This window comes from Lepidochelys olivacea (assembly GCF_965140295.1).
Source record: "Lepidochelys olivacea isolate rLepOli2 genome assembly, chromosome: 3".
NCBI classification, from domain to species: Eukaryota; Metazoa; Chordata; order Testudines; family Cheloniidae; genus Lepidochelys; species Lepidochelys olivacea.
The window spans coordinates 109,423,272-109,440,485 of NC_140413.1; the positions used below are offsets into that span (position 1 = coordinate 109,423,272).

The following is a 17,214-nucleotide window of genomic DNA, read 5'->3' on the forward strand; positions in this document are numbered from 1 at the left end:
CGTACCTCCTGTTCGGTCCATGCTGGAGCTCTTTTGCGATTCTGGGACTCCATCATGGTCACCTCTGCTGATGAGCTCTGCATGGTCACCTGCAGCTTGCCACGCTGGCCAATCAGGAAATGAGATTCAAAAGTTCGCGGTTCTTTTCCTGTCTACCTGGCCAGTGCATCTGAGTTGAGAGCGCTGTCCAGAGCGGTCACAATGGAGAACTCTGGGATAGCTCCCAGAGGCCAATACCGTCGAATTGTGTCCACAGTACCCCAAATTCGAGCCGGCAAGATCGATTTAAGTGCTAATCCACTTGTCAGGGGTGGAGTAAGGAAATCGATTTTAAGAGCCCTTTAAGTCAAAATAAAGGGCTTCATCATGTGGACGGGTGCAGGTTTACATAGATTTAACGCTGCTAAATTCGACCTAAAGTCCTATTGTAGACCAGGGCACTGTGGTGTTAACCAGTAGGGAGAGGGATAACAAAATATAGGAAGGCAGATTCTGGCACATTCACTTGAGTGGGGCTACTTGTAGAATAAGATACTATGCAGTGTGATTAAGGGTGTGCCCACAAGTAGCTTAGGTCTAATGCCATTATTGTTCTGCAAATATATAAAATATGAAAATATGCAGTGAGGTCTTTATACGTCAGAGGCTGTAGAGAAATTATTATACAACAGAGAAAAATTAAAATTCCCTAACTTCCCCTATTCTCTCAACAGCTTCCTCCTTACAGAAAACAGTACTGGAAAGCAGGTTTCCTTGACAAGTGCCCAAACAGCTCTCTAAAGGGCTTCTCAGTGGTTTACATTAGGGGCATGTGGGAATCTCAAAATAGAAAATTAAACAGATGTGAATAAAATGCTAATTAGATTTCTGATTGAAACCAGAGTGGTCATGCTTAAAAACTTGTCAGTGGCCTTACACAGCTAAATTAATGTTACATAAATATTTTGTGTTATTCTGTGTTCTTTATACAGAATAATTCATATATTGGGGTAAAGTTATTCAAGGAAGAATTGGAAAGTTTTTAAGTGCAATAACTGCAGTTCTGAGAATTATTCTAAATAATTGGCTCTCAGTTTCCTGCTTTCTAAAGTCTTCAAAATGGATTGGTCTGAAAAATAGATGAGAAAGCAGGTTTCCACTCCCAAGTCAAACAATGATGTGTGTAGTGGGGAAAAAACCCTAACAAAACACAGCTTTTTATTTATAGTGCCTCCTCATAAATAAGTATCACAGTTAAGCCATCGGGGTAGCCTGGTCAACATCCTCCTCCCTCCCCACAAAAAACAAAACCAACCTCCCCCCCCCCCAAGTAAAACACAACAACAGCAATGGAAACAATAGCCAGAAGATATGCAAAACCTTGCCTCTTTTGTGTTATGTTCTATATTTCTCCAGCTGCTCAAATGAAACATGAGCTGTTTTAGGAGCATAAAAAAAAAAACATACGAGCTTGTTAGATGGAACCAATAACCATCACTGACTACCTTGTTGTCCTTTTTAATAGGACTTTTAGTGATAGATTTTCTGTTTTTATTTAATGAAACCAGAAAATAATGGCCCAATTTTGCCATTCTTACTCATGGTGAGTAGCAGTTTATTCCATGAATAGTCTCATTGGACAACATTCTGATACCTTTACTCCAGTTAAGTGGTACCTTACGGTACTATTCAATGTGAATAAGTGTATAGGAACCTGATCCATTAAATTAATGGTACGGTTTGCATACTAAAGTATTGCTCAAAAGACCTCATTCCTATTTATGCTAAATTCATTTTCCACCAACCTAGCAGTAAAAAGTGGCCTTAAAGTGGCAGTAAATTAGTCTAGAGCAGTATGAAGTACCCTTAGTGAGACTATGAATGAATCTCAAAGCGAATAAGGGGATAAGTGTGGCAGAGTCTCTTCCAATGTTTTTAGTTTATCCCTCTTGTTTTCTGTTTGTTTGTCACAGATCACAAAGTCTGCCAAGTTTTCACGGCTAATTCAGTGTTTTATGTAAACTGTATATGGCAGTATCGTGTTTCTTGTAATTCACGTAGTAGAAGAAGAAGGTGAATAGGTATTTCTAGGTGATTAAAATTGTGCTTTTGTATTTTCAAGAGCTCAGCCTCTTCCTGTGTATATAAAAATACCCTTTTCCCTAATCCTTCCCATTTCAATAATCGTAAACAAACTTTCAAAGATTTATCATTTATCTTTTGGTATTCTATAGTTGGCTTTTTTTAAAAAAAAATCTTTTAGCCACACACACAGCTGACCTATTGAGTATTTGCTGGAGGAACACTGAAAAGATCACTCCTGCACAAACCTAACTAGTAGTCATTCTGTCTTAGAAGCCATGCATGGAAGAGATCTTAGGTCTTCCAGTCATTTTAAATCCTCTTCCCCTGTCTTCTAAGTCTAAGAAAATTACTGCAGATATTTGCCAGCTGTCCCCATCTAACGCCTTCCCCCTACTAGCCTATAAATGACAGGAATTGCCACACTAGAACAGACCAATGTCCTAGTCTGATATTTTGCCATCAAGAGTGGCCAATGCCAAATGCTCCAGATGAAAACTTAAAACTCTAATTGTGCAGCTCCATCCTGTGTAGGAAATTTCTTCCTGTAACAGAATGGCTTGCCCCCTATTGTCTGGAGGGCCTGGGGCTAGCTAACCTGGATTACTAAAGAGACACAGCTGGGTTGGATCAGGAACTTCCCTATAAAAGGCAGTGGGTGGCTGTAGTGGAGGGGGAAAGCTCAAGAAGCTATGACAGAGTCTGCAAAGAATGAGGAAAGGCTCCTGCAGGGAAAACCCTGACACGAGGGGATTTTCCCCAGGCATAGACATCTGGCAAAGATCCAGTCGAAGCAGGGGATAGAGTGCAAAGGCCTCAGGAAGGCCTGGGAGGAGTAAGAGAAACCTTGTGTGATGTGGACTTATGAGTGGACTTTATTTGAGATTTTGTGTTTTATTGCAATTTGTAAACCCAAACTCCAAGGAGGGGTATTTAGGACCAAGAAAATGCCTGAAGTGAAGTTTTATTTGAACTGTGCAAGAGGAAAAAATGAGGTAGGCTGCCTGTAGCATGACCCTGGGCCATGAGGGAGCAAACAGGAGGTGGTTGGCCCACTGCACTTCCTAATTCCTCAGCTCCTGCCCCTCATGACTTTCTTGATAGGCCTTTATAAAATGCATTTGGGTGGAGTGTCAACTGGTGTAAATAGGTGTAGCTCCATGGAAGTCAATGCTATGCTAGTTTACATCAGCTGGGGTTGGTCATAATGAAACTTCACATTTATATAGTGCCTTTCGTTGTGTAGGATCCCAAAGATCCTCACAAAGCATACACATATAGCACCACTTTACTACAGCCACCTCAGAGAGGAAGTCAGAAAGCTTACATCAAACTGCACAACAATGTGTGGAGAAGAAATTTTGCCCAAGGTCACAGGAGAAAATCTTTACTCTTACAAAAAGCACCAGAGGGTCTTTTTGTTCATGCAGAACAGATAAAGCATCCAGTTTTCCCTAGAAATCACTCAGGAAATGAGTGAAACTTAATTGTATGGGTTATCCAGAAACAAAAATATGCAGTAAAAAAAATTCCATTCATTTATATGGTAGTTTTTTTGGTTGGGTGCACATAAACAGCAAATTACACAGTTTTGGCCTCCCTCTGTCAGTTTCTTTGCTTCAATTTCTTTTGTTTTACTAATGCCCTTGGTGACTCAAAAGGAGAAATAATGAACAGTTTCCTGTTTCATGCTTTAAAATTTCCCCCTCAGTTGTATTTTGTGTTCTTTCTGTGTTACTTTCTGAAGCTTTAAAGCTGAGGGGGAAATTGAGTAATGTTTTTTTCTGAAGTGGAAGAAGGAAATTGTTTCTTGGGCCTTAGTAATGCTTTTGCAGCTGCTGTGTATTGTTTAGTGATATTGAGTTGCATATTACAAATCAGTTACTCCTTCTCAGAGGGAACCCAAAGCCCACTTGAAAAACCGACGTGCCCACTTGTCTAGAGTGTACATAGAATACAGCGAGTAGCAAAGGAGGCTTTTATGTGCTATTTAACTTCCTCCTGACTATCCAAGTGGTATTGTCTGCAGAAGGGGAGAGAAGGAATTAACATAGGTCATAATTTTGCCATTCTTACTCATGTGGTGCAGCACCTTTGTCCACAAGTAATCTCTTACTGCTGCACAAAAATAAAGGTGGCAGACTCAAGTTGGCAGGAAGCTTAAGGGGCGCAGGCCAAAATGCAGCAATGTGACTATGACAGATATGGCAATTTCCTGCAATATCCCTGAGAAGCCTTACTGAATTAAGTTTAAGTAGCTTTGTAGTCCATTGTATTAAAAATACAAAATTTATGTATCATTGTGGGATTGTATGTAACTTCACTGTGGTGCGGGGGGTGGGATGTGGCCAATGTAAACCCTGGGATGTGTGAAGCTTCAAAGGCCCATTTTAAACAATGTGCCAGACAAGAAGGAACCTTTGTGACAAACAAAGCTGAGTGGGTTTCCTAAGAAATACTTGGAAGGAAGTAAAATCCCACCTCCAAACCCAACTGTTTAAAGCTACACCCTATGGGGAAACCCATTGTCTGCTGATTACCTGTTACCAGAATCTGAAGATCAGAGCCCTGATTTGCATAAAGGAGGGTCTCTCAGATTCATGGAGGTGTCAGAGCTAACAGCTGTTATGAACTTGTAACCACAGAAAAAACCCTTGGTGGGATTTGAAGGGCTGGTCACCTGTCAGAGCCCTTGTTGGAGTTAGGGGTGATCTGGTAAGCTCATTAGCATATGTTTAGGTTTTCTTATTGTTTTAAATATGTTTTCTCTGTAATGCTTTTACTTTAACAATAAATGTGTTTGTTTAGACAGGACTGTGTGATAACTTACAGCTTCAGGGAATTATACTGTTTATAACCTCTGAGGAGAAAGCAAAGTGGGCCTGCTTAGGCAGTCTGCCTCGCTGGGGAACTCACAGTGTAGGTAGGAAACTGTGCGGTCTGAAGAAAAAAAAAACCTGGTCAGGAGGGAGAGAGACTTGGGCCTCTGTCCAGGAGAGGTGATGGCAGAGGAACCGGAAGCCTAGGGTACGGGTGCCTTTGCTGGCCCACAGAGGGGGAATATGGGTGCAATTGCTCTGAACTGTGACAGTGACACCCCCATAGAGGCAGATTCTCTGCAGCATTAGCATCCGCTTTGTGCAGCAGAGTTGGGGAAAGGGAGAGAGCATCCCCAGGAGCTGATTATAGCTGCCTGGCTCTTTGCTACAACCTTGAGGCAGAGAAACTTGGGAGCAGCTCTTATTTGCACAGGTTGGCCTTGGTATTCTAGGAATAACATGGAAGTTGGGGATTGCTGAAGTGCATGGTGCTCTAGGCACTGCTTCTTCCCACTCCCATCATGCCTCTCCTGGGTCCTGAGATACTCCCTGTGCAAGGGACTGCAAGGAGGGAGGTATAGAAGCAAGTTCCAATGGCTCTTTGCCTACCTGTGCTACCCCAGTTGGGCAGGGATTGCAGTACATGTAAATGGGGAGCTCATTTTCCCCTTCCCCCTCACTGAACAACCACATGAAATCTAGCTGAGTTTAGCCCAAATTAAATTACACTAATACCGATATAAACACTCTCTGATATTGAAGAGAATCTTAAACCTATTTAGAAATATCAAACAATTGCTTATTAATCAAAGCAAGCCACAAGGGTGGGTAGGAAGCTATGTAAAATGTCCTAGAAATAAGATTTTTCTGTCATCCATATTAATTCATAAAAAAAGTTGGGATCAACCACTTAGAGACATTGACCGACCAATGTGAGAAGTATTCCTCCAATTAAAGAGACTTAGGTCTGTGTGGCAGCCGTTGAGTCTGAATGTCCTTCTCTTTGTTGGTTTACATTAGAACTGTAATGTTTTATTTTTTGTGTCTTTCCTTACGTCTGCCTGTGGTGGTGCTTTGCTAAGCAGCATTTACCGTCTGTAGCTCCAGATGGTTGCAACCAGCTATGTTGATTTAATTCCATCCATTGGCTGACTTTGGTTAAGAGACAGATGGTTCCTCCTCTCTTTTCTTACCTTTACCTCATTTTCCTATCATTTTACTTTGCCCCATGCAAAAATCCCAGACCCAAGTGTTTGCCAGTTTAGCTGGATTCATTCAAATATGTTTCAGCTTTACCTTTGGTACCATTGCTTAATGTAGGATTTTCTCCATACAGAGTGCTTTCGAGCCTGATTTTCATGCTACATATGTTTTGATGTCCCAATTGGTCTTAATACATTCTTAGTGACCCACTGCAATACAACATGACTTCAAGGAAGTCAAAGGAGTTGGGAAACTTTGCTTTATTTCCCGATTGTTCAACTGTTCATATTTTGGCAGATAAGTGTCAACAGGTGTGTAAAGAGCTCTGTGATGCCAATACCAATACTGGCACAGAGGAGAGACTTCTTGAAGAGCACTTTATACTTTCAGTATTTTGCAGGCTGTCCATCATAACCTATTTTTTTCCTGGCGCCTACGCACAAGTTGAAGGGTCCAAACTTCTTTTGAGCACCAAAAGCCATCATAACAGATGGGAAAGTGTGTTGGAAACTAAGGAACTATGTACTGTATGTGCGCTGAAGGAACAATTTACCAGTCTACATCATCCAAACATCTGTCTTCCTTAAGCATACATATCTGTGGTTAGGACGAGGTGCCACCGGTAATCTGTAACCTAAATTTTAATTTCCCAAAGCCAGAGGCATATGAAGTGAATTATGCTCATCCCATCCACTGATAATTTGCTGACCTTGAAACACCCTTGCCCCCATAAACCCCACATTCCTTGTTCCCACTCCTTAGTCCCCAAAAACCATCCCTCACCCAGCACAATTGGACACATTCCCATTGAATTCATTGAGAGCTGCACCTGCTTGCTGTAGGGCTAAATTTGGTCTAATCTATTCTGCATGGAGATCCTGTAATCTCTCCTGAAACTTACCAGTGAAAGATTCCTGGACCTGTTGTCAGTTTTTCTGTAGCAAGTGATAGCCCTTTTATCCCTACAGGACTGTGAACATAGTTTGAACTGAACTCAAATTACAAAGAAAACAGTGTAGGTTCACGGTATTTAGTTCTATGTTTTCTTTCCAACATTCAGGGTTTTATTAAGTTAAGCTAACACTAATATTTCTATATTGTGTTTATTTTAGATAGACTGCATTTTCAGGAAGGGAGAATACAAATTTAAAAAGCAAGCAGACCTTAAGAGGTTCATAATGTAAACATAGCTTCAATGGAAGCATAACCTACTTCTGTGAAATCTCCATGGCTGACAATGGAGTGTTCATAACACTCTGAATCAGGGGCAGGACTGTTAAATAGTAGAGAAAGAAAATGGAGCTAAATTAATGGTGAGCAAACCTCAAAAAATTTAGCAGTTCCAGCCTTCCAGTACTTATTGCTTTCAGTTAGGATAAAAATATTATGAGAAAAGCCTTTCAGTCTTTCTACTTTCATAGTCTTGGAGAGAAAGAGAAAATGCAGAGGTGGGTCAAAATAAAAAATGGTATAGAAAGAAGTTATCAGCTTTTTTGAACTTCAAAAGAAGTTAAAAGGTTTTGTACAAGCTTTGGCTAAAGGTTTAGGCTAGTATTTATTTTATTCAAACTCATTCTTCCATCCTCAGGTAAGGGGGGTGGGGGGAGAATGAATGCTCACTCTTTGGGCATCTAATAAGTTGTCTCTTTGACAAGAGCCAAGATGAGTTTCATATGGACAAGTGAGTAGGATGTTGGAAACCTATTTTTTTCTTTTGGACCTCTGTGCATAAATTCTGTGAATAACACTTCAAGGGTTAGATTTATTTCTTGGTTAAAGTGTTTGGTTGCGAAATGGGACATAAGAAGTGATGGCCTTCTATTCAAGGGTGAATTTCACCCCATATGAACAGAGCCCTAATACTCTTTATGTTGATATATGCTGTATCTTGTGAGATTTCACATTGTTTTCTATGCTGTTAGCGGTAAAACATAATTAATATACCACATCTACTACTAAAATATAGTACTCAATTGTAACTTGGCCCCAAGTATATAACTAAAAAAGTTATTTCTCCAATCTAAATGTCAAACACAGAAAAGAAAAATTGTAACTTTTGAGAATGTAAAGAACACTCTCGACCACACTGAAAAAAAGGAACGGGTTTATGACCAATAATGTCTGTCTGCCTGTTTGTAGATCTTTAGGTAGATGTAGAGCTATGGATAACTAAAATGAAAAAAGGCAGTGAAATCAGATAATTGACCATAAGCATTTTTTAAATTGTCTTTTCTTTCCCTTCTTTCAGTTTGTTGTGACAATGTTTTGGAGCCTCTATATCTATGACAGAGAAGTGGTTTACCCAAAGCTTCTTGATAATTTTATACCCTCTTGGCTGAATCATGGAATGGTGAGTATAGTAACACATGCACTGTCTTATGTAACCAAAGCTGTTAAGAGACTGGTTTCACCATGTAATGGTTCATGCATGTCTTGTACTAATGTCTGTAAAATTCTGATGAAAGAGCACACGATAATTAAGGAAGAAAGCTGAGCAAATGTAAAATCTGTACGTACTTTAGTCCCTTATTCTAGACTTGGAATAGACTTCTGCATATGCCTGGAACCTCCACACAAAAGTCAGCGAGCCTGGAGCCCAGAACTGGTATAAGTCAGCATAGTTTATGGCGCTATGCAGATTTACACTAGCTGAGAATATTACCCTTACTGGTCAAAGCGTATGATTATTAGGCCTATTGAAGGAATCAATATGATTATATCACTGTAATTTGTGATGAAACCTGTTTTAACAATATGCTGGAAAGTGAGAGAAGCTTGTTCAAGAAATTAAATTAATTTCCGTGGGCCATACGGTACCCTTGTGTATGGTTAAAAAACTAACAAAAGTGCTAGCTGCCTAAGTATACCAAAACTGTGTAGCAGAACCTACGTTAGATTATCCTTTTGAAAATGTGGACGTGTGTGTGGTTTTTAAAAAATGCTATTGGAGAAAAAATGGTGTAACTGCCACAGTACAAGGGGCATATCTTTGTTCCACCCCCTTTGCAAGAGGCAATGATATGCCTCTGAAACAGTAGGATATTCTTGCTAGCCTTCAACTAATGTGGCATTTTGTGGATGAGGTAAAGCATTTGATTAAGAGCCCACTTTGTTACCAGGCACTTACTGCAGTACATGCAATAGTGAGCTCACAGATTTCATGCTTGTTTCACACATCTTGTCTGACTGGACCTGTGTGAGATATTTTATTATACCTTTCTGTTGGCATCAGAGCATGGCAAACCATTTGGCACTGTTAATCTGTAGCTACAGCAGAGGCCATCCTTCAAGGGCTGTGCACCACATGGCCAGAGCAGATCAGAACTGCTCACAAATGTCGATCTTGATGAATTGTTTCACGTTCCAGGGGTGTACGCAAACTGGCTGTGTAGTTATTTATTGTTTCCCTAACCTGTGGGTATGGGAAGCAGCCTGGGAATCACTACTGCTAAACAGAGCTGTAACTTCTGCCAGATACTTTGCCATGTTATATGCCAGTTTTAGAGGGAATAATACGATGTAACATGCTCTCTTGCTGGTGGATCTTCCCATGTCTGTTCAGACCGCCCCCTGTCAGTTCTGAGGTCATCCACTAAGCACTCACAAAGGCTGCCAAGCTGTACATACATTCCTATTTTCCACACAGCATCATGCAAACTCTGAGGACATTCCTCCCAGGTGACATTCTGCATACTGAAAATGCCTCACTTGTGACATTTTTTCATAGACCTCCATTGTGAAGCACATGATAATGTGTGGCCCTGTGTATTCAGGAAGTCTCATCATCGAGACCACAAACCTAAAGGGCAATTCAAGCCCATGTTGTTCTGAAGAAATGTAGATTTGCTGAAACATTTGAAGAGGGGTTTTGTTTAAAATCTTTGCACATTGTAGCATTTGCTGAAATGAACTGCGTGCAAATGTCTGGGACATTTTTTATTTTCAACTGTAAGTATTGTAGAAGGCAGTTTTGAATGTCTTTTGAAGGAATTGTTTGCCTTGTCAGTCTCTATTTATCCAAGCATTACTTTGGCTGGGTCACAAGTGAGGCTTCTGGCTATTGGGCTTTTCACCATCTTTTAATCTAATTTTATCTGATGTTTTACCCATCATATTATCTTCACCAGCTTTCATTCTAATTCATTCTGATGAATTGCCTATCAGAATATGAGATTTGGGGGATTTTCCTCTGGAGAGAAATATTTTCTGCTCTTAAAGTATATTAAGTATATTTCTCCTCAGTGTATTAGCACTTTATTTATGAGCAGGGCTATTGTTTTGACATGGGAGGTTTTAGGAAGTGTCATGAATTTGTTTTTGGTGAAAAGAGCAAAAGTCATGGCAATACAGTTTAGAAAAGTCAAAAGTTACAGGCATTATTTTGTTCCCAAATTAAAGTTTATTCTCCCAATTTTTACTACATTTTGATAACTTTTGAAGACAAGAGTTGCTTTATTGGAACCATGCTTTATAAACCAAAGCCTACATAGAAGACTTACAACCCCAAAAGAATTAAATGTGTCGGTGAAAGTCCAATAGCAGCAGTTGATGAGTTCATGCTCTCTATTGGCCTCTCATTCAGCCCAGTGGCACAGCACTCAATGCTTAACAGCTGCCTCAAATGTTAAGAACTACAGCGGGTTGGGAAATACTATGAAACTAAGCCATTTGCCATTTGGGGGAGAGGTTTTGACTTAAAATGAGAAAGCTTCAATCAAAATGAAAATTTTCCACATACACGAAAAATTGTTTGGGTTGAAAAGCCATTTTTGTTGTTGTTTTGACAACAATATTCTGACTACTCTACTTAACTCCCTGTTAACATCCTGTCAATCCACCCTTCAACTTGCAAAAATTCCTTAGTGGGAAAAGTTATGGATATGGTTGTTTTTTTTAAAACAGGAGCAATCATGACATCTATGGTTACCTTGGTAACCACACAGGGAATCAACCCTGATTCATTATGATCAGTAGTAGTATGGGCATACATCCAAATATTTCAGGATATTCTTATTTTAGATCCTAATTGGAGGAAGCTGGGGGTTCTTCTTTGGTTTAGCCCTACAGAGTGCTCCTTCTTATGTTAGTCCTACCTTCGGTTTTTAGGCCAGCCAGAAATAACTACATGTAGAGCAGCTGAAGGAGGGCCTGTTGATGCCTCCTGACAACAATAAAATGCATCTATAATTTATTATGGAGCGGTGGTAGTGGAGCTAAGATGAGGTTGGTGCTTTCATCTTATTATAAGCCTAATTTTTCTTTCTCTTTGTATCTTCCCCAAAAATGAACTTATCCCCCTGACATTTTTTGGGCAGCCTCTCATTCCAGAGTAGAGTTGTTGTTGTTTTTTCTGGGAATATTACCAGATATCAGAATAGGAATAGTGTTTTGCAAATGTACCCATCTTTCAAATTGTAAACGTTTTCCTGACTGGCTTGGCCTACAGACTCTCCATTTGTTTTGTTTCCCTTTGTCTTGCTGAGACTGTTAGGGCTTTTTTGGGATGGGGGGTAAGGGGTGAATGGGGGTGAGAAGTGACTAGCCCAATGGGGAAGAATTAAAAAAATATGTAACAAATAGCTTCATAATAAAATAAACTGCACAGCAGGATAGGCAGAAAAAGGGTTAAGTAAGAGCCCATTAAAGCAGGGATAGAAGTTGAAACCTTGGGGAAGACCTTGAGAGGAAGGAGGAGTGTTTCCCTGCCCAAGTCCAGGCCAGGTGAACTGGAATCTGATGGTATTGCTCAGTGGTGCTGGAACAGTTTTATAGTGAGGATGCTGAAGGTGGAAACCATGTATTTGGGTTGTTATTACCACTTCAAACTGGGGGTACAGTAGCACCCCCAGCAACCCAAGTTCCAGCACTGATGGTATTGCTATACTGCTTAAAGAGACTTTGTGAGTGAGGGATAGTTTGCTCTTTCACTATCATTTGTTTTGCTCTTTTTTTGGAATTTTTTGAACCAGTCTGTGTCCTGACTCTGTGCACTGGATCAGGAAGAAATGCTCTGTGTAGATCTGTGTGGGCCTCAAAGTGTTAGGCTACAATATTTTGTTTCTCTCCTCCTTACCCCCCTCCCCATTGTCCTGTTATCTGCAACTACAACGTGGCTCAGCCATACAGAGCTATTTTCATTTGTATATAATGCAGTCTAGCTAACACTGTTTCTGAACAAAAATTCTTCACCCTTTAAAAAAAAAGTTAGACTTTCTAGAAATGAACGTTCACAAGAAACAGCAAATAAATATCCCACTTTTAAAAAATAATCATCAGTCACTCACCCAAACTCATTGTTGTCCCTGAAATTTGCTGTGATCAAAGTAACAAATTACTAGAAGATTATAATATCGCCTATTCTATCAAGGGATTTACATTTCTCATTTACCATAACACATAACATATATAACACCTTTAGTCTCTTAAAAAAAATCTAGATGTGTTAGATGGTACAGAATATAATTAATACATATAAACTTGCAAGGCTATGCCCTGTATGCTTATATAAGTCCACAGCATCACACGCTGATTAACATCTGCTAATTCGTCACTCATAGCAAATATTCTTCTATTCCACCAACACATCACATTATTAGAACTTATATAGAATTCAGAGATAATTTAATGTAACCTGGGACTGTATTTCTTTTAAAAAAATACAAACATCTAATAAACAATATATAAAATCATATACATCCAGCAGCATATTTCCATTGCAGAACAGAACAAGAGAACAAAGTTAAGTCTGGGTAGGCAGAAGTGAAGTGCAGTGATCGTGAATGATGAAGGATTTATATGGTAGTGGAGACCCTATTCGTTGTGTCCAAATGTTTGGGTTTAAAAAGATGAAGAATTTTTTAAAGGAAGTGTAACCAACTGTTGTTAGATATTAGCTAGACTCCAGTGAAACACACTTAACATTAACCTGTTTTTAACAATGTATTTTTTAATAAAATTTGGTATTTTGGGACACTTTACACTTAAATATGATTCAAGGTAACTATATTTTTAAGAGAAGACAAGGTAAGTGAGATCTTTTATTGGACCAATTTCTGTTGATGGAACGGACAAATAAATTTTAAGAACAATTGAAAACAATGGCAATATGATGTTTCTTTAGTTAAATTTTTAAAGCTGTACTAAACTGGCACTGTGAATTAAAACAGGAAAAAATAGTAACTGGACCAAGTTTGGTTGCCTAAAATAGCTCCGTTATCCATGCTATTTGGCATATTTAGTACAGTATTTGATTTGCCCATGCCTAAACAGTAATAATCGTTATATTGATGCTTACATCACATATACTATGGTAAAGAGGCCAGAGTACCTAGATTGTATACAGTATGTATGATTTTTGTTATACACAGAAATTTGTGTAAAACAAAGACCTAACTTGAAATAGTGATCTCACCGAAGTCAATGCCATTGAGTTTGGTGGGCCAGGATTTGACCTGTTTCATTTAGTGAAGTGAATGCCACCCCTAAATAACCCAGGTTGAGTATATAGTTGTGTAAACCACAGGCTACATCTTCATTTTATACCGAGCAGATTATCTGAGAACAATGTGATTACATCAAGCAATACCTGTTTATAAATCGCTTATATCCTCTATTTATCAAATGTTTTGTAATTTTAGCAGACTGCACGACTGAACACAGCCTTGGTAGTTTGTTTAAATTAGTTCTAAAACTGAGCCCCTTCATCAGACAAGTTATTATTCAGTCTTGGGTATAGGGTCCTTCGCTCTGGATATACTTTCTATTTTTTCTCCTACATCACCAAAGATCCATATTGTTTTAAAAGTGCTTCAACCTCATGACTCTTACTGTGTCATTGCTCAGTTCTGTGGGCCTACTTTCTAATAACTCGCTTTCAGATTTGATCTCCAGTGATCTTAAGTATTGTTAATTAAAAAATAAGCTTTAGTTATTTTAAACTGTTGTGGTGCTGGGTAAAATTTGCGTCATATTGTGGCTACATGTCAGCAGTGGATGAAGTGGCACATATATATTCTATATTTCTAGGACTTGTCTTCACTGCATACATTCTTAGCTTGAGTTTTAACTCTAGGTTTGTCCCTAACTCAACTCCCATACACACAAATATCTAGCTAGGTCAGAGATGGGCAAACTGTGGCCTGTGGGACCACCCTGCCCGGCCCCTTGCCCGGGAGACTAGCCTCCAGCCCCTCCCCCACTGTTCCCCCTTCCCCACAGCCTCAGCTCACTGTGCCTCCGACGCATCACTCTGGGCAGCGAAGCAGCGAGCTCCTGGGGCAGCCCAGCTGCAGAGCCTGGCCTGACCTGGTGCTCTGTGCTGTACAGGGAAGAAATAGTTGCTCTGTGCTGCGCGGCTGCCTGTCCTGGTGCAGCTGTGCTGCCAGCCACTGGTGCTCCAGGAAGCGCGGTAAGGAGGCAGGCAGCAGGGGGGCTTGAATAGAGGGCAGGGGAGTTTGGGGAGTGGTCAGGGGCTGGGGGTATGGATAAGGGTTGGAGCAGTCAGAGGGCGGGGAACAGGGTGGTTGAATGGGGGCAGGGGTCCCGGGGGAGGGGCAGTCAGGAAGAAGGGGGGGTTGGATGGGGCGGCGGGGGGCAGTCAGGGGTCAGGGAGAAGGGGTGGTTGGATGTGGTAGGGATCCTGGGGGGGCCATCAGGAAGGGCGGGGGTTGGATGAAGCAGCGGGGGGCAGTCAGGGGCAGGGGTTCCGGGGGCAGTCAAGGAGAAGGTGTGGTTGGATGGGGCAGGGGTCTTGGGGGGGCAGTCAGGAAGGAGAGGGGAGTTGGATGAGGTGGCGGGGGGCAGTTAGGAGCAGGCAGTCCGGGGTTGGTCAGGGGACAGACAGCAGGGGGTGGATGGGACAGGGGTCCCCAGGGGGCCATCAGGGAACAGGAGGGTTGGATGGGGCAGGAGTCCCGGGGGGTGGGGTGGGGTGGGGGGGGCCATGTCTGGCTGTCTGGGGAGGCACAGCCTCCCCTAACCAGCCCTCCATACAATTTCAGAAACCCGATGCGGCCCTCAGGCCAAAAAGTTTGCCTGCCCCTGAGCTAGGTCCTTTTAAACAAGAGCTGGCTGGCCTGGGAAGGACAGGAGGGGAAAAGCTTGAATGCTGCTGTAGCTTGAGCTGGTAGTGCAGTGGGGATGCAGCAGTTTAAGTTACAACTCCTCCTCAAATGCTAATCCGGTCACTCTACTCCGCTAATCCGGTCACTCTACTCCGCTAATCCGGTCACTCTACTCCGCTAATCCGGTCACTCTACTCCGCTAACCCGGTCACTCTGCTAATCCGGTCACTCCACTCCGCTAATCCGGTCACTCCACTCCGCTAATCCGGTCACTCTGCTAATCCAATTACGCCATGTAGCTCCACTGCTATTTTGCAGTGTCCTTACTCTCATTCTGAAGTAATTCAAGTGTTCTAACTCAAGCTCACCCTTACCGTGAAAACAAACTCTTAGGTCTGGTCTACGCTTTCAAATTAGACCAACCTAGTTATGCAACTGGACTGTGAAAAATGTCATGCCCTGTATGACATAGTTAGGTCAACCTAACTCCCAGTATGGAAACGACTAGGTCGATGGAAGAATTCTTGCTACTGCCTCTTGAAGGGTTGTATTAATTACGTTGACAGAAATGCCACTTTCATTGATGTAAGAATCTTCTACACTGGGGCACTATAACAGTACAACTATCAGCTATGCTGCTGTAGCATAGATATACCCTTAAACATTTGAGTTTCGTCCTACAGGTTCTAAGGAGATGTAAAGTGTCCTCAACTCTCATTGGCTTCATTTAGAGCTGACGACGCTCAGTACCTTGCAGTTTGCACCTACCACATGTACAACACACACTTTAATAGTAAGTATAATAATGCAGTACTTTATACTTTGTGCTTACATAGCAACATGTGAGCAGGCCTGCATATAGAATTTGTCCAAGTTATCACATGGTTTCAACAAGAGTCCTTGTTTATTTCTAACTGAGAACATCCCAGATTCTTAAAATACTGTTTACATATATAATACACACACACATTTTCTAGGAATCTGGGATGTTCTCAGTTACATGTGTGCGTGTGTATATATATTTGAATCAATTTAATTTGTGGCAGGGAAGATAACACAAAGTAGTAAAATTTACTGAAGTGTTTAGTGGGTTCAAAGATCAGAAATGATGAGCTATCTCAGGGATCGGCAACCTTTCAGAAGTGGTGTGCTAAGTCTTCATTTATTCACTCTAATTTAAGGTTTCACGTGCCAGTAATACATTTTAACGTTTTTAGAAGGTCTCTTTCTATACGTCTATCATATAGAACTAAACTATTGTTGTATGTAAAGTAAATAAGGTTTTTAAAATGTTTAAGAAGCTTCATTTAAAATTAAATTAAAATGCGGAGCCCCCCTGACCGGTGGCCAGGACCCGGGCAGTGTGAGTGCCACTGAAAATCAGCTGACGTGCCGCCTTTGACATGCATGCCATAGGTTGCCTACCCCTGAGCTATCTCAATATGAAAATACAGAAGAGAGAATCTTGTGGGAAATATGGGCTGCCTTTACGGTGCTGGAAAGTTGATTATTGTATGGATCATGTGCCAGTGTAGTTTATAATATGATATTTTCCTTTTTTATGCTTCTTATTCTTTGATGATGTTTACTGAAAACAAAAGGATTACTAGAAAGACCTCTTAGCTCCCTTTGGTTTAAGTGAAAGCATACATGCCAAAAAGGGACACGTAGGAGACATGGAAAAGAATTATGGAGCAGAGCATGTCCAAATGATACATTTCCAGCCTCTCTTACAGATTCTCTCTCCTCTTCATTATTGTCAGCTCAAATTAAAGATTCAGACAATTGAAGAGTGGGATGGATCCGGTGCTGTGATGTGTCCTGTTGTTACATTTTTTAACAAACACATCTTACAGATCTAGTGAATCTGGAGAAGCAGAGGACTAATGCCAGAAGAAAGCACTGATACTCAATTGTCTTTTTGATTCAAGAATGATTCAGGCCAATGCAGAAATAGGAAAGCCACATGAAAGATGTTTTTGATCAAAGCTCATAGTGACCTGGCCTATATAGATCAAGTAAAAGTTATTGACAAACCTACGATTCCTTAGTCACTCCATCAGGAGCTC

The 17,214-nt window shown here is 40.9% G+C and overlaps 1 protein-coding gene across 2 annotated transcripts in view; it reads left to right on the forward strand.

Moving 5' to 3' along the window:
- Positions 1–17,214, forward strand: part of AIG1 (androgen induced 1) — a 196,997-nt gene that overhangs the window by 57,148 nt on the left and 122,635 nt on the right. Inside the window, exons 3-4 of one of the 2 annotated variants that reach the window (XR_014711041.1) lie at positions 8,332–8,433; positions 15,829–15,938. Coding sequence is in view for 1 of the 2 variants with exons in the window: in XM_084624514.1 (XP_084480640.1) it covers positions 8,332–8,433 (102 nt within the window). In the remaining variant the exon portion in view is untranslated. The remainder of the gene's footprint in view (positions 1–8,331; positions 8,434–15,828; positions 15,939–17,214) is intronic. The other variant, XM_084624514.1, reaches the window with a different exon arrangement.